This window comes from Sinocyclocheilus rhinocerous, unplaced genomic scaffold (assembly GCF_001515625.1).
Source record: "Sinocyclocheilus rhinocerous isolate Xijiao unplaced genomic scaffold, SAMN03320098_v1.1 scaffold1983, whole genome shotgun sequence".
Classification (NCBI taxonomy): Eukaryota; Metazoa; Chordata; class Actinopteri; order Cypriniformes; family Cyprinidae; genus Sinocyclocheilus; species Sinocyclocheilus rhinocerous.
The window spans coordinates 45,832-64,841 of record NW_015652276.1 but is presented as its reverse complement, the minus strand read 5'-3'; the positions used below and the strand labels follow the sequence as shown (position 1 = coordinate 64,841).

The following is a 19,010-nucleotide window of genomic DNA, read 5'->3' as shown; positions in this document are numbered from 1 at the left end:
GGGTTGGATTTCTAGATTTCTAATAAATATGTTCTTCAAGGTGAGAGAGTGAGAGAAGCGGTGGTGGGCACAAAGACATCTGTTGGTATAAATAACGGATAAATGAGTCAGCTGAAAGATTAGACATGGATTCTTCTTTCTAGGGCACTCTAGGACTTCGACACTTGCATAGAAATGCAAGATTTTTGGTTTGTTAATGTGAGGGTCACTGTTTCCTCTAGATGCCTTCAAGTGTATCTTATACTCAGACCTCTCTAAAGCATATAGCATCGTCCTGATGAAATTTCATGATTCTCTATGACAATTTCAATACCACAGCTAAAACTAATATGCTTTTTAACAAATTATTTTATAAGTTGAATGTTAATATACAACATTAACAAATTCAATGAAAACTGACATGTTGAAATCAAGTATTTTTAATCGAACAATCAATCAAGAAAGCATTCAAGTTAACAAGTAAATTATTCAAGTATATAGTCAGTAATAAAATGAGAACAATGATACTAATTACAATAGAACAAACAGCCTAAAATTAGTTTTTCTTGTCATTTTTAAAAAAAATTTATATGTATATATAAATGATTGAATATTATGTCAGGTATTGTTATTGCATTGGTATTGAATATTTAAAATGCTTGTCTTGATGGGCAATCCCAGAGTGTATAAAAGACATCTGATCATGTCAGCTGTTATTTCAAAGATATAAAAAATGTCTGCAGAATCCTTCATGAAAATGTAATAATTTTGAAGCAACTTAACTTTTCACATGACGTTATCAAGCCTTCTCATTTTTCAGCGCTCCTCCAACCGCCTGTTGTATAGAGATCGCATCCTCTGATCCCATTCTATTATGGAAAGCTCATCTTTAATTATCCAATCAATTCCTGATGCATAAAATCAAGTCCTGCCCTATAGGTTTTTTTTTTCCTCATTGAATATCTTGTTTCATTCAGAAATGCGTTATGATGGAAGTACTGTAAAATGAGTTGCAAATTGTGTTTGTGATTAACTCAAACTACAGTTATTAAGATTAAATGGATATGCTAAAATATGCTAGTTGAAATGAAGTTGGAAAAAAAAACAGAAATATTACATGAAAAACTTAAAAAAGGTAACACTATATAGAAAAATATTTAAATTATATTAGAAATATAAAAATAACTTTAAGAGTCACTGCTGTTGAGAATGATCAGACTTGAAGCAAGCAAATTCTTGTTATAATGGGTTTACAAACACAAATTACAGTAAACAATACATCAATGATCACTGACACCAAAATAGCTGTTTAACCACACTCAGTGCCTCTTTCTTTTCTCCCATTCTCTCTCTTGCACAGGGTGTGTTATAGTGCTCATGGTGCATACGCCCAGAGTAAACTGGCCCTGCTGCTGTTCTCCTACCACCTGCAGAACCTGTTGTGGGTCAGAGGTGACCCTGTAACAGTTAATGCAGTGGACCCAGGCATGGTGGACACAGCCCTGTATGGCAATCTGTCTAGCCTAGCCCAGCTGGCCAAGAAACCTTTCGCTAAACTGCTCTTCAGGGTAAGGCAAATCATATTTCCCTCTATAAAACCTCATTAATTTACTAGAGGCTAATAATTGCCTGGACATTTTTGTCTCAGAGAATTCTTGAGGTGTAGAGCTTCAGTTTCACTCTTTTTTGGCTTTGTTACCACTTTGTATGACAGGACAGAGAGAGAACGGGAAATGAGGTGGAATCAGACTAGACTATAGACACTAGAGTGAATGCACCACTTTTAAGTGGGTGTAATTAAAAATGCAAATTTTCAATATCAAAAAGATAGCAATTATTTTCAGATTATAGACTAACTGTTAAATGAAAAATATTAAAAATCTGTACTATTTATGATAGATAGATAGATAGATAGATACATAGATAGAAAATATGAAATATGGGTAGCTATTATTTTGAAATGAATAGATGATGAGAAGGTTTTAGCTGAAATAAAATAAGTTCAAGATTTATATATTTTATATGTATTTTTTATTTATTAATTTTTTATTTTTTTTGTGGTTTTAATTGAACTATAATAACCCTGGTTGGGACCCCTATTATTTAAAAGCTCTCTTAAAATTTTCTCTCCCTTTCTTAGCTCTTTCGAGTGCTATGTGATGTCAAAATCTAAAAATCGGCAGAAGCATATTCACAATTAAATATCAGCAAATAAATATCCAAAACTGAATAATACTGATAAATTGAAAAATAACTAAAATCCCTGTCATTACTTACCAGTCCAGTATAGAATTCCCAGCGTTCATATCTAAAACGCATTAAATTTAGTTTAGCAAGTTCATGAATATTTTCCCTCAGACACGTTGCGCTTGTGTGTAACACGCTTTACAGTTACTGACAAAGGTGCACTGTTGAATGACAACACTTTGTGACAAACCCACCTGCCCCAATATGTTGCAATAAGGCATTGTGGCAGATCAGTGTATCCCGGGAGACACTGTTTTCACTCTTTCTTTTGTTCTTCTCCATCTGTCTGTCTCACCCAATCTCTTGGAATTCGTATTTAAATCTAAAGGTTTGGAGCCACTGTGTCAGGGTGAACAATAATTGGATTTATATTGTCTCTTTGCTTCAAAGAGAGTCCCCACAAGGATAGCTGACCAGACGTGTGTGTGTGTGTGTGCATGTGTTAATCAGATGTGATTCTTTCATCTTCTTTAAGAGTATTTGTTACACCTATTGAATTTCAGATCAGTGTAAGAAAATGAAAACACGAATGAGAAAGGAAAAATAAAATATACAATTACATACATGCGCACACACATATACATATATAATATCTCCAGATTTTTAATGTGATTTTAGACTTTTGGATCTCACTGTTTATGTTGTATGTTACATGCCACCTTATACAATAACTACCCATCTATGAGCTCACTGATGTGTTGGCTCAAAATGATCAAAATTGCTTCCATTTTCGCAGGTTGTTTTACTGTCATCCCTCAGCCAATCAAAGTGTTTCTATCTAGTCCATTAAATTCAGAGTTTGTGCTAAAAGAGCTTCAGAGATGATCAGAATAGCAAACAGCAGCACGTGATAGTGTTGCACGCTCTGCCAGAACAGTATATAATTCATTTTTATGTGTGAACAACTCTCTTTAGTTATGTGCAATAGACAGGGTGAGGTAGCATATGAAAACCACAACAATGGGCAGTGACCTTCGCCTCTTTTCAAGGGGAATTATTTGTACTACAAAAGATAATTCAGTGTGGAATCTGTTGAATACAAATGTAATTTCCGTCAAACTCGTACCCTTGTTGAGGTGAGGTGTGTTGATATTGATTCATTGTGATCATTATCAGCACGGCAATATCCTTTTGCAGGGTGCTTATTTACGAGTCAGGTTGAGTCACGGTTCACAGTGTCCATTATGAATGCGGCACAGGAATCGCTGTAGAAAACCCAAAAATTACAGTGTTCAGCGAGGACAGTGTGCTCTACGTGTTTAAAAGGAAAGATGACAAATTATGAATGTCTTGAGAGGAAATATTGTTATGACTAAACAGGCAAAGGCTTTCAAAATAGGAGCACACCCACTGTAGAGAATACAATTTTTCGGCACTTGGAGAAAAGAAAAAATGTGATAGAGAAGGTTTATCCAAGAGCAAAAAAATATTGTTGAAGAAAAAATGTAAAAGATAATGGTGTGTTTTAATAGGTTTTTCTTTTTCTTTTTTCCCTGAAAAAGAGGGCTTGCTGTGCATGGTGTGAATACTGAATGCGTATACAATTTCTGAAGTTTATTTCTGGAACCGTCTGTATTCAGGGAAAGAGAGCGATATGACGTCTGTCCTTCCTATAAATCAGATGTGCTCTCAAAACTGAAGTATACTTCCTTTTAAACACTCCTTTTACACCAATTTTCCACCAACATTTTCCTTTTTTCACCTGACACCTTTTCCAATTGTCAGAACCCAAACCGAGGAATAAAAAATGTTTGGATATAAAACATTTTATGGGAGGGTGGTATGACTAAAATCTTCACGTTATCTGCATCATTTTCCCTTAATATTCAACAAAATAATGCTTTACATATTAAATAGTCATGTGGTATTTTTAGATATCCCAGTGAATTAATATATACAAATACAAGGTACTTCATCTCTGTTTTGTTTTGTTTTTTTCTCTGTTTTTATTTGGAACTTGATGGATAAAAAAATACTTATGTGTTACTTATTAAGAAACAATTGAGTTTCATTATCATTAGGTAATGCATTAGGTATTGTGAACAACATTTTTACAGATTTTATTAAATGTCAGTTTGTAATTATATTGGTAATTCATGTTTGTTTATAGAATATAATGAATATAATGTATACTTGAATTTGAAATGTATTAGTTTATGTAGAAATTGACAAGTTAATAAATTAATCTAGATTACTCAATCCTGTAAAGGTATTGTTCTCTCATGTCATGTTAGCTATAACTAATGTTAACGTATCGAATAGATATTTTATAAAATATGATAACTGTAAACCTCAGCTTCTTGGGGCTTTTTGCGTTATTATGAAACGACCCCCGGGTTCACAGACAAGACTTAAGCCTAGTGCCAGACTAAAATGTAAGTCTGAGCTATGTCAACTGAAAGAAACTTGCACTGACTGATCTTAAAATATATCAGTGCCTTTGTTTTGGCTCAAAATGCACACCAGTAATGTGTTTTCTAAGGCACGTTTATGAAAAATTACTTAAATGTCCTAATTGAACTATGGCCTAATCCTGGCTTAGTCTAAGCCCTGTCTGTGAAACCAGGCCATAGTTTTCTAAATGGTTGAGCTACATTTAAAGCATTTGTAAAATAGCAGTCGATCCAGTCTGCATTTTCTCGTTATTCCCTGTTACTTCACGTTATATACCCTGAAAAGTTGATATAAAGCAAATCCTTTATCAAATTGTTTTCACACAGAAATTGCTAGTTAATTTCACAAATAATTGTGAGGAATCAGCAAGTAACACATTGAATTACATTGAATTAGACTACATATACATTTTTTAAAGGGGTCATATGATGTTGCTAAAAAGAACATTATTTTGTGTATTTGATGTAATGAAATGTGTTGCACCAAGAGCTTGTAACACTCCAAAGAGAAAGGAAAAATTTAAATCGCATCATATGACCCCTTTAAGTAGAAATTTTATTTTTTTTCTTCTTTTTTTCTTCTTTTTTTGTAACATGTACCCAATAATCTTTATGACTTTGAAAAATATTTTTTTACAGTGTACTGTCACTCACATAAAAATAATGTAAAGCAGCCCTACTCACTGATAGCCATGCAAATAAATGTATATACGACCCAGCAAAATCTCTACTGGTTGACGCATTTCTAGCATTGCGGAATATATACTGTAAATGTTGTGATCAGCCCTATAAAACAGTATATAAAGGTGTCGAGTCTTTCTGTACCGCAGCTGTTGTTCCATTTCACCTTAAGCACACAGGCCCCGTATGGCCCAATACTAACAGCTTTAAGAGAGAAGCTTTTCTCACACTCTTTGTGCTGTATTGATTCAGCTCAGTATAGAGAAACCTTGTGGCTCCTGTAGTTTAATCCAAATTCCCTCAGACGAAAGAGAAAAACAGTGCTCAGCCCCAATTGCCTGGCCTTAAAGAGAGCCGTTTGAAGTGCAGAATCTGGCAGCGGTTTTAGAGAAGATCGGCTGTCCTGTGTAATTGATACGTCTGGAGGTCATAGTCCATCTGATCGTCTGCATATCAATCTCACCAACTGTGCAGCCCACAACAACTCTGTGACTGTTCTTGAATGGCCCAGCCAGATCCCTGACTTAAACCCAATTGAGCATCTCTGGAGAGACCTAAAAATGGCTGTCCACCAACGTTTACCGTCCAACCTGACAGAACTGGAGAGGATTTGCAAGGAGGAATGGCAGAGGATCCCCAATTCCAGGTGTGAAAAACTTGTTGCATCTTTTCCAAAAAGACTCATGGCTGTATTAGATCAAATGGGTGCTTCTACTAAATACTGAGCATTTTTCAGTTTTTCTTTTTTAATAAATCTGCAAAGATGTCAACAATTCTGTGTTTTTCTGTCAATATGGGGTGCTGTGTGTACATTAATGAGGAAAAAAAATTAACTTAAATGATTTTAGCAAATGGCTGCAATATAACAAAGAGTGAAAAATTTAAGGGGGTCTGAATACTTTCCGTACCCACTGTATATATTATATTTAGTGTATTTGAATATATTCCATGCTATAAAAAAGCCATGATACCAAATGCATTGACTAATGTTAACAATTTAAACCTTGTTCTAAAGTGTAACCAAATGACAAATTGACAGTCCTAATACAGATATAATACTAGTATTTTGCCGCAGGTTTATTTACCAAAGCAACTTACAAGAAAGTGCAGATGTAAGTGGCAATTACCAGAGCTTGCAGCTAAAGATATATGTCAAGTACTAGGGTTAGACTTCAAGTGCCCAGAAGAACACTACAGCACAAATGAAGGGACGCTGTAGCAACTGCATTACTGTAACATTGCGATGGCTGTCACGTACAAGGATGAGTGAAGTCAACGACATTGGCAGAAATGACAAATTTATATTTTTACTCCAGGAATCGGGAACATCTTTCCTGTCCTTCTTAGATAGTGTCAGTTTCAATATTCTTAACGTGCACACAGCTGTGTTGACTTCATCTCTGATTCCTGTCCATCCACAGACGCCTGCAGAAGGAGCATCCACAGCCATCTACGCTGCAGCTGCCTCCGAGCTGGAGGGGATCGGAGGACTGTATCTGTACAACGGACGCAAGACGGAGTCTTCAGCACTTTCTTATGACGAACGGCTGCAAAACAAGTTGTGGAAAGAAAGCAGAAACCTTGTGGCTCCTGTAGTTTAATCCAAATTCCCTCAGACGAAAGAGAAAAACAGTGCTCAGCCCCAATTGCCTGGCCTTAAAGAGAGCCGTTTGAAGTGCAGAATCTGGCAGCGGTTTTAGAGAAGATCGGCTGTCCTGTGTAATTGATACGTCTGGAGGTCATAGTCCATCTGATCGTCTGCATATCAATCTCACCAACTGTGCAGCCCAACTTTAAGATCTTCTGATGTGGAAGCGAGCCATAACATTTGCAATCAGAAGGATAATTTGAATAATTAACCATTGCAGCTGGAAAGCATCATGTGTAAACATGAGGCAAGTGTCACATGAGGAAGCATACAAATTAGAACTGACAATAAATAAATTGAATTGCATAATCAAATTGGGGAGAAGCCCCAAAATAAAGATAATTTAAAACATTACAGTGTTAAGTAATGCATTCAATAGACATTACAAAAAGTCGTTGGTTTTCATTTGAGTTGCATTTTGCATCAAGAGCACAGGATTTTGAGATGTCATGTCAAAACAGTTAAAGGGGTTCACCCAAAAAATGAAAATTCTGTCATAATTTATTAATGTTTATCTAATCCTGTATGACTTATATTCTTCTACTGAACTCAAAAGAAGATAATTTGTAGAATGTTGGTGACCAAAACCATTTTGTCATTCATTGACATCCATTGTGAAAATGACATGAAAATTCTGTCATTATTTACTGACGCTCCTTTTTGGGTGAAATATTTCTTTTGTAACACATATTGTTCTGTTTCATTCAAGTGTGTTTCAGGAATGTGTCCTGTGTAAAGAGCTCTTTTCTCATTCACTGACTCACAAAGAAAAAGAAATGTACACACAGGTCAGGAGGCAGGATTAAATGTGTTATATAAAAAAATATTCATATAGTTTTACAACATTTATTAATATAGGTTAATGTTAATTTCTACATATACTTACATTTTAACAAACTGTTTAAATTAGCATTTAGTTAAGCCATCTACGCTGCAGCTGCCTCCGAGCTGGAGGGGATCGGAGGACTGTATCTGTACAACGGACGCAAGACGGAGTCTTCAGCACTTTCTTATGACGAACGGCTGCAAAACAAGTTGTGGAAAGAAAGCTGTGCTCTAGTGGGTCTCCAGCAGACCTGAGAGAACATCAACACTGAGCTCCTGATCACTGAGACCTCGGCCCTCTTCTGATAGTTCATATAACGTCCGCCTGAAAAATTTCAGCCTCATGACTTTTTAAGTTAGTGTCCCTATTTGCCAAATGTTCATTCTCTAAAACTGTCCCTTGGTCTTTAAATCATCTCATTACCTTTATAGTGTTCACACAAGCCGTCTTTTAACATCTTGAGAACTTGTACCTCAACCAAACGTGACCAATACTAACAAGTGCACTGTTTTCCGTCCTGAAACTGCTCTCTTCCTCCTCACTTGGGAACTCTCCGAACACTTTTTCCCTGATAAAAAAATAATTTTGACTAATAATCTAATATATTGTTCTCTGCTACGCCTTTTTGGGTGCTTAATGAATCAGGATCGTCGCAATGGCTGTTCTGCTGATTTTCCTTCGGATTTTGTCAACAGACTATAAAGACAATCGAAGGATAAAAGGATTATATGTGAAATCTCCAGTTCTCTAAACTGGGCAAATAGCAGCCTGTCTCTGTTGATTCTCTTTGTTTCCGTGCTGGGATTTTGCATCTTTCTTTGTTAGTATAGTTGTATATCTTCAGTGGCGCCTATGTTGGGTTATTCTGCCCATCAGTCAGTGTCATTCCTCCCTCTGCCTACCGCATCTAATTATCTAAACACAAACTGCAGAAGGGCTAAGCGGGAAAAACATTTGTCTGGCTAAGCCCGTCATTTTTCATTCCTCCACTGTGCAATTTGCAATGCTGTGTTTTGAATCTTCCACAGAGACGCCAGGTGCCTCACCTACATTCACCTTCTTTCTCCCAGAGGGAGACTGTTCTGTTCGTGACTGTGACGTGCTGAGAATTTGTGATTCCAATGTGCAATAATGTGTAGTTGTTTTTTTTCAACAGACCTTGAAACTGAAATATTTAAAATATGTGCACATATTTTATAAATCAAGATTTTCCTTTGAGATGTTGAGTCTTAACTTTTTTTTTTTTTTTTTTTAATGTGTGTTTATTCAAGGTGGGTGTGCAATAGCAAACCAGCTGATTGAGTCTCGAAATAATGGAAAATTGGAAAGTTTTCCAACAGTAGATGACGCTTCATAAATACCACTATATAAAAGTACTGTAAAATTAGTTACTTTCTACCCGCTGGTGTCTGTGACAACTTGGAGGTGTCGTCTCAAGTTTGGCTGCTTTTGGTAAAGTGCTACTTTGACCTGTTAAATTCTAATTTAAATGTACTTGTGTCAAAATGTGCCTGTCATTTGTGTGTTTTATGTGGCGTCAGTCATGCAGTTGACCAAATGTGTTCACATTTAAACATCTCCCAACTAATTTGGTTCCTTCTCTGTATCGTACGATGAATGGGATGCGAAGCTTTTGGGTAAAAGAGAGATGAAGATATTCACCCATTTGCATTGCTTTTGAGAATTTCTTTTTTTTTTTTTCATCGCCATTTTGCTTATTGTACTGTAATTATGCACTAATGGAAGTGCTGCTGTATTATAATTTACCTAGCATTAAAGGAAGTGTAATTCACTTCCATGCACATATAATAATGATCCAATAGATAAATTATATGGTTGTGATACTGAGAAATAAATTAATAACAATATTTGGAAGCACCAAATGGTTGATGATAAATTAATCGAGAAACAGACTCAGTACAAAATGTGCAAAGAGGATTTTGCGTACTTGGCTCCTCAGCCACATGCACTGTGAATGAGCCCAATGTTTCTGTCATTTGTGTGTGTGGAAGAGAGGGATGAAGACGGAGAAAAGAGTGCAGCATTATCTTGCCAGGAGACTCTGAAGTGTCTCATCTTCAGCTCTTGTAGAAAACAGAGTGAATGAGTTTCTCTTCTAAGGCTCTTGTCTAAATAAAAACACTGATTTTACTGTTGCAGTAGCTGTTTTTTTTTCTGCTAATGGTGAAGTGTAAATGAAAATATGGAACGTAAAATCCGATTTATGTTGTGTGGGTTTTAGAAATTGTGCGGGGCCGGTCATTTGCCGTTTCAAGGACACAGAGCAGAACTCATATAATTATCAGTTGTCATATAATCTCTATTCAATTGAATAGAATAAAAAAAATGACTACATTCATCCTTTGTTCCAGACATTTCATTGAAAATTATTTAGTTCTCCCTAATGAAAGTTCAGTCACGCATAGTCACATGTAACATGTGACACTTTTTTCACTGTTTTAAAGTAATAGTTGTACATTTTTTCTTAAAGCAGATGGTACATTTCAAGTGATGGCTGTTGCAGACCGTGCGTGTGTGTGTGTGCGTGTGTGTGTGTGTGCGTGTGTGTGATGTGACCTGAAATCCTCTACAGGGGCAGATGACTCATTTTAGGTTTTTTTTCTGTCATGAATGCCTTTGGCAGTTTGTGGGACATCCATCTCAAGCACATCCTAGCACCCACTCTCAAACATACGCAATGCTATGCAAGACTCACCTCGTTCACCTTTTTAAATACTAACACATTTGATTGCTTTTTAAGTGATACTCTTGAACGAAAGATCTTGCTGATCAGATGTGGCCTTTTACATGTGCACCTATTCCTGCAGTAGTCTTCAAGCGTCAATGATTCAGTGGACTACTTCTGATAAACGCAAAAGAAGATATTTTAAAGAATGTTGGTAATCACATAGTTTTGTTTAACATTGACTTCCATTCTATGGACTAAAAAACACGGAGACATTTCTCAAAATATCTTCTTATGTTCCACAGAAAAAGGAAAGTCATCCAGTTTTGAAGTGTCACTGTTAAGTCACATTTATATTTATGTTTATAACAGGAACTCGTCTAAAGATATGACTGGGGTTGTGTTTCAGGCTGCAGTTTGACAAAGTTTAGGATTAAAGTTTAATGCACACATCTCATCTCTGATGTTATATTCTGTATGGATTTGTGTTGCTCCTGATGAAATCAAGAGCACTGAACCTTGCATAATCATATTTCTTAGAATATTTTAAGCAAAAGAGAAGCTTCATATTTAATATGTAGCCTATGGGCATAACAATTAGGCCCTTGAAAATAAAATAAATTTAAAAAAAAAATGTAAGAATATTCCTAGAAATCTCCTAAAGCCCTATATGCATATAAGGTGTCCCCTTGCACGGTTAGTAGCTTGAGTTATTCTTAACAACCTATCATTTTTCTCTCATTTTCTTCGATGAGTATTTGATGGTAACATTATAGAACCTATAGAAGATATGAAATTATTCTACAGATTCACCTTGGAGGTCAGGTCAAGTCACTTTTATTTGTATAGCGCTTTATACAATACTGGTTGTGTCAAAGCAGCTTTACAGTGTTAAAACAGGAAAATAGTTTGTTAATAATGCAAGAAGACAATAACAAATAAATAAATCAAGTAATTTTTCCAGCTAAAGTCAGTTCATTGATGATGAACGACACAGGTGCGACCCAGCTAATGCGTGACTATGCCTACATTTCTGCAAGAATTCTGCTAAGACCTCATTCCACTGGTGGAATGACCTACCTATCTCCATCCGGACAGCTGAATCCCTCACAAGTTTCAAGAAACAACTGAAACCTATCTCCTCCATGAGCATCTAATTACCTCCTCCTAAAAATTTTTTTACAAATAAATAAAAAATATTATTTCTGTCATGACAACTCTCAGAGGGATTGGCATGGTAATGTACATGACAATGTTAATGTATTTGGTCTTGCTGGAATAGATCTGCTACGCTGCTGCGGCAGAGCAAGTGCCGAGACTTGCTACTGCCAATACATCCACAACATGCTGCTGTGAGCATGTAAGAAATATTGCTGCTGCAAATATAACATACATGAAATAACCCCCACAGCATACATGAATTACCTCGTAGCACACCTATACAGGTGGAGCTGGGGAAGGTGGAGGGTTTCTGAAGCAAGCTGCACTGCTACGGCAAGCTCTAGTCATATATTTGAATGTTGAGCAGCGAGCTCATTGGCTACCAATACAGGAGAGAACCAATCAGCTGTGGCTTGGATAATGATGTCATTACGTCAGATTGAGTTAGACCTATCGGACTGCGCCATCAGCGTTTCATGCCAGAACTCTGTATTTTCAATGAGTGGGTTGTAGAGGTGACCAGCAGGCTCACCAGCATGCCCTTCACTCCATCAGTCATCTATCAGATTTGCCCAGGATCAATCCTCCTGCTCTATTCCACTCTCAATGGGGTGGGAAGAAAGGTATGTGCAGAGAGCTATTGTCTTATCCATAAATCTTTGATTAGTGTCCACGTGCCACATTAGTGTGTGAAGGAGTGTGTGTCTGTGTATGCGCTTGACTTGATCCATGTTCCCCTGTAGTTTATTTTCCTGGAAAGGATGGCTATCTCTAATTTATCACTGTCACATGCTTGCCAGGGCTTGTCACACTTTGCCCATCACTCGATGGCCTCTGTGGCGCTCCAGTTGGTCCCCCACCATGTCTGGAATCCAGCTTTTAGTCTCACTATTCTGATCCTTATCTGTCCGTGATTTGTGCATCAGACTCATATGTTTTGTCTGCTCGATAAAAGTCGTGCACTTGGGCAGGTAAGTATCCGCCACTGAGTCTAATCAATGGTGGACCATCACTTTGTCAACATGTGAACCACTGGTTTATAAACCTCTGTCCAGCAAATGAGTTAACCGACTTCTGGCATTTTGAAGACAAACAATGGTCTGAACATTTAAAGCAACAGCTTTTCCCAGTAACCCAATGTTTTCCCTATACACAAAGAATCCAAGATGCGTGGGGCCCCCAAACCAACAGGGGCCACATGCTGTCCAAGACGTCATTAGCAGCCTAGTACTGGTGGCATTTCTTGTTACGCAAACAATGGTAAAAATGATATGAAACATACAACTATAATTGTTAACTGTATAAATTATATTCAATATTTAATATTTAAATATTCATTTTAAGAATATTAAAATATTCAATATTATAAAATATAACACTTAAATATAACTTAAAATATAATATTTAAGATTAAATAATTCTCAATGGTTTATATTAGACCACTGTTTTATGAAAGAAACGCCACATTAAACATAATGTTTTTAATATGTGTCAGGAGTCAAATTTAAAGCATGCAAATCATAATATGGCATGTAATGTAGCACATACTTGTTCAATCATGCAAGCTCTTCTAAATATATTTGTCAGTGCTTCCATAAACAATATCCATTAAAACATTGAAAATATTGAATTGGATTACTTCTTTTATTCCATTTTTAACCCAGATCATTTTAAAAGTGGGATATCCCTAAATACTAACAATCCTTGAAATTAACTCACTATATATATATATATACATATATATATTATAGTGAAACTGCTCTGAGGCCTCAGGGTGGTGGGAACATTTTGGAGGTTATGAACACACTGACGGGGGGTTTCTTAGGGCCCCCAAAATGCTAGGAGCTAGGATAATTTGTAGTTTAAAAAAAAAGCAATTTGGCCTGTCAAGACAGATTGGGCTCTAATGGGCTCTCTAAATAGGTTTTCCTGATTATGTCCTCGAGAGAGGTTTCTGCACACCGGCCACTGAACTTTATGTGGCTAATCATACACATCCTCTGCCAGCTCTCCACTACTTATCCCTCACAGCCTGAGAAACTCACCGACCGACGGTGTTGCCAGAAATGGCCCTTTTCACGCCTGATCTAAGATCTGCTTTTCCTGGTTTCTGGTAGGAATTGAGGTGAGGGTGACTGCCCTAGATCCATATAAAAGAGCAATTTTAGGAGCTGTTAGCTGACTGCTAATAGCTCCAGTGCCCCCTTAGCAGGCTCGGTGGAAAGGCCTTTATCTCCACAAACCAGCAGGCCTGCTTAAACCTGGGTAATGCTGTCTCGATAAGCCTCAACATTCAGACTTGCACTCTTCATCATCAATCATCCATATTTAACAACTCTTAAGAGTCTAACTCTGATCTCACAAATGGAGATACAGTGGCATTACCAGATTTTCTCTCATTTCACTGAAGAACAAATCCCATAGTGACCTTTTGTTCTCTGTGATATTTTCATTTCAAAGCACTCAAACTAATAATTACTTAAATATGTGTGCGACATAAATGCGTGCGACCATTTGTAACTTGAGAAGCGAGTGTGAAAATGTGCAAAGTATCCAGTGTCATTTGCTATTATTTTACCTGGACGAAAACAGCCAGTTATTCTGCTTTTTATTGCAAACTGGTATCTGTTATCATATTATTTTAATTTAATATCATAATGATAAATACACTGATTTGTAGTGAAAATAGTTTTACTGTTAATTGCACTGTATTGTTCTTCTAGTTATTCATCCAATAGCAGCTAATGAATCAGACGTCTCACACATTCACAGAAAATAGCTTGCTTACATGAAACTTTTTCACACTTTTTCTATACAAGCTGATCGTATCTTCAGAAACATCAACAAGTCATTGTAACGTCAGCATGAAACAAAAATTATCCCTATTTTCTTAATGCATATTATTGATCTTATTGTGAACGATTCACCCATTCTTTTTTTGTATTTTTTGTTTTTGTTTTTGATCATCTGTTTCACTGTGCACTTTGAATATCACAATATGGAAGAAAAGAGTTGACGACATTGACATTGATTTCCCTAAAGACTGTAATTACTTGCTCTGTGGGAATTTTTCTGTTTGTTTGAGGCGTCAAGAATTGGCTGGTTAGCATGGTTTAGTTAGCCTATTTGCTAAGTTCACAAGAGTTCACAAGCAATTAGTTTTTCAATCTTTAGCCTTTGCTTCAGTATTTTGACAGGTACCCAACCAACCACTAGGCTCAGGCAGAAGACATGATTTCTGGTCCAAGAGTGGCCTCCACAAACCCTTTGTATCAGCTTTAGAGCAGGCAACACCGGTTACAGATAAATGACTAATGGCTGACAGAGCAGGTAAATGAGCTTTTATGTACTGTATAATCAGTAACATTTCTGCTGCTGAAACAGATGGATCTTTCAAGAAAACTCTTTTTTGCCTCCAATGATGGAAGGATTCTCCCTCTATCTTCAAAAATATGCCTTTTCAAAACAAAACCAAAAAAAATTAATGAAAATGCTGTCATTATTAGTTAGCCTTATGTCGTGCCAAAACCCTATGTAGTTTTCAATGTTGACATTGATTTCCCTAAAGACTGTAATTACTTGCTCTGTGGGAATTTTTCTGTTTGTTTGAGGCGTCAAGAATTGGCTGGTTAGCATGGTTTAGTTAGCCTATTTGCTAAGTTCACAAGAGTTCACAAGCAATTAGTTTTTCAATCTTTAGCCTTTGCTTCAGTATTTTGACAGGTACCCAACCAACCACTAGGCTCAGGCAGAAGACATGATTTCTGGTCCAAGAGTGGCCTCCACAAACCCTTTGTATCAGCTTTAGAGCAGGCAACACCTGTTACAGATAAATGGCTAATGGCTGACAGAGCAGGTAAATGAGCTTTTATGTACTGTATAATCAGTAACATTTCTGCTGCTGAAACAGATGGATCTTTCAAGAAAACTTTTTTTTGCCTCCAATGATGGAAGGATTCTCCCTCTATCTTCAAAAATATGCCTTTTCAAAACAAAACAAAAAAAAATTAATGAAAATGCTGTCATTATTAGTTAGCCTTATGTCGTGCCAAAACCCTGTGTAGTTTTCAATGGAACAAAACATGTTTTCCATAACAATTCATAGTAACCACATATTAACCTACAAAAAAACCCCATTAAAGTCAATTTGGCATTGGCTGTGCTGTATATTGAGTATTTTAAAACTGTGTGATAGCTTTCTGTGTGGAGCAGAATGAAATTGAATTCATTATTTTACTACTCATAATTTGTTCTACAACTTGTAAGTTTCTATAACTTTAATAACTTTACAATTTAACTTTGTCAGGGGAGCTGAAGTTATGGAAAGGCAGAGTTTTTATTCTGTTGCCAACTTTGTAAAAAAAAAAAATGTTTTGTGCTTTGCATTATGAATGTGAATGTGTGAATTTCTTTTTTACCCTATCAAGCTGGTTTATGGTGATAGAATAAAAAAAAATTCAATGTCTCTAAGAAATGCTTTAGGGCCCTAGTAATTTTGACTGCTGAAGTGGTTGTTTACACTTTGTGTGAGCTTTCAGATTAGCAATATTGTGGTAATAAGCGATTTTAACAAGGTAGCCTCAGTGGAACAGTATCTTGCCCCCTCTGGGCTTTTTTGTTTGCAGGGAGGGGGAGGAGCAGAGAAAGACACATGCTTAGAATCTTTAATAGCAGACATAAATGGAGTCTGATAGCCCCTCCCCCTTCACTACGTAATTAAAGCTGCGAAAGTTGAGTGCATGAAGTGTTCAACATTCCACACTTCGTTTTTTTTCTTCGGTTATTTAAGTGCATCATTCGGGTATTTAAAGTGCACTCTTTCTTTTTGGAATTTTCAGTGTGAACACACTACTCTCACTATTTATACTACAAAATGCCATAGAATAGTGCATAAGTACGCGATTTGGGACGCACCTTTGCTTTCCCTCAGGCATGTTCGCTACAGGTCAGAGGTCAAATACATACTACAGTTCTCCATTGCTAAGACATTAAAATCCATTCTATTCACCTTACAGTACATAGTCTTAAACCAATGATATTTTTGTTAACACTTTACAATAAGGATTCATCTGGTAACATTAGTTAATTACATTAGCAACATGAACACACAATAAAAATACTGTTAATATGCTAATAAAATCTGGAATTATTTAACGGACCTGAGCTAATATGAACTAACAATGAACAGTTGTGTTTTAAAGTAAACAAAGATTAATACATACTGTAACAAATTTGTTCATTGTTTTTAATATTAATGCATTAACCAACACTAACTGGATAATGGAACACTAATGGAACTTATTGTAAATGGGGCATTATTTGAGGTTTTTTTTTTTTCCTCAATTGCTTAGACAAATTAATTCTATTTGCAAAAAATATTTGAATTTTGTCATTTTTAATTTCAAAGCTACTTTCAAAACACTATTCTTAAGTTTCATGCTAGAAAATCTAGAAATGATTCTCAATCTTGTACGTTTCAGTGGGCTATTTTAGTGTTTATTATATTATATTATCTTAGAAAGTGGACACTTCAAGATAATATACTGGTAAAACAAAAAAAATTATAATTTCATTTCATATCAATAGGCTATTTATTTATTTGGTGAGTAGCTGTGTAATAGGCAGAATAGTGTACTGGTCGTTATGGCTAAATAATCCTCAGAGTGATATAGTCATATTGTTTTCAATAAAGATCTTTTATTACGGTGTTTAGTGTATGGTGAATTTGATGGTTTTGTAATGGCTATTGTGCAGCTGTGTTTGTAAGTTTCTGCTTACTGTTTTGAGAAATATGTTACAGAGATATTGTTTTGGAATTATGTCTTAGAAAATAAGGAAAAACAGTACAACTCTTGAGACACCACTGTGATGGTTTCAGGTCTGGCTGCTAGCCAGCAGCATTATTAATTAAGAATGTAACAACAAAATGACATGGTTACATACTTACATCTCAAATCAAATTAGCTGATGCATTATGTCAGTACTCATAAATCCCAAACAAGCATTGAGAACAGATGCCACAGCAAAAACAGAAAAGCTTTTTGTTGCCACTTTGCTAATAGCTCTACTATATTTTCCTCATTTTGTGCATTTGTTTGAGATAAACACTGTTAGCCTAAGGATGAATAAAATATTATATTTTGCACATTCCTGATATGCTCGTGATCACTTAAGTGCCTCTCTCCATGAATGAACAATTTTAATAACATTGTAGAGCACTAATATTTCATATCCATATGTATAACTGAAAACCTGGGATTATGGAAAAAATATTGTGCATTGGGATTGAAAGTAGGTGTCTGAAACAGATTGGTGGAGGGCACACATCTGAACATCTCCAGCTTCAGGGTATTGGTAGATCAAAACATCTAAACCATTCAAGCAAGAAGTACTCTCATTAGTTACACTGTGAACATCTCCTTCAGCAGTATGTGTAATCTGTATTTCTGATGGATACTTGAGAACTTAAAGGGACAGTTCATCCAAAAATGAACAATTCTGTCATCATTTACTCACCCTCCACTTGTTCCAGACTTGTATGAGTTTCTGTCTTCTGTTTATTGGGTTATTTTCCAAAACCAAACAGAGCACTTAGAAAATGACCAACAAGCCACCTTTTTTGCTGACAATATTGAGTGTTTTATATTCATTTTGGGGAGAAATATCCCTTTAATCTTTGATTTAAAGCAATAGTTCATCAAAAATATATTTTTGCATATTTCTCTCCTGATTCAAATGAGACAACTTTTTCACTGGAGAAAGCAATATTATGGATAGAGGACTTGTATTTTAGCAGGAAGCAACAATTTGAAGTGACAAACGTCTCAATGTTAATTGATGGACTGGAGTCATGTGGATTACTTATGGATTATTGTGATGTTTTTTATCAGCTGTTTGGACTCTCATTTTGACGGCACCCATTCACTGCAGCAGAGGATCCATTGGTGAGCATGTGATGTAATGCTAAATTTCTTCAAATCTTTAATTTTTGGGTGGACTATTTCTTTAACACTAGAAACACCATAAACCAGCTTTTCTCATCCTTTTTAATCAGCACATGCTTTCATGCATTCACACATCAGGCTCGGTGATAAATTACCTTATTTAATGTAAAATGGTGATGTGTAGTAAAGAAATATCTGGACTGATGTATGACTGGCACACTGGCGTTAATTTAGACGTGTTCTGTGTTCCCATAAATCCTGCTCCGTCCTGAGAGCACTGGAGAACAGCAGCATATCATTAGATGAGTTGGTGTGTGTGTGTGACGACCCCGGGCTGGACTCCACTTCGTTCACGGTGAAAGCCGATCCGGCGATCCACAGCACTAAGTTGATGTATTTCCTCAGCGACCAGCACGGATCAGCTCTAGCCACTGATTTCTAGTCG

General features: G+C 36.2%; 1 protein-coding gene across 1 annotated transcript in view; it reads left to right on the top strand.

Moving 5' to 3' along the window:
* Positions 1–6,901, top strand: part of LOC107714300 (dehydrogenase/reductase SDR family member on chromosome X-like) — a 58,713-nt gene extending 51,812 nt beyond the window's left edge. Inside the window, exons 5-6 of the mRNA XM_016520113.1 lie at positions 1,340–1,547; positions 6,722–6,901. Coding sequence (XP_016375599.1) covers positions 1,340–1,547; positions 6,722–6,901 — 388 coding nt within the window. The remainder of the gene's footprint in view (positions 1–1,339; positions 1,548–6,721) is intronic.
* The last annotated feature ends 12,109 nt before the right edge of the window (positions 6,902–19,010 follow it).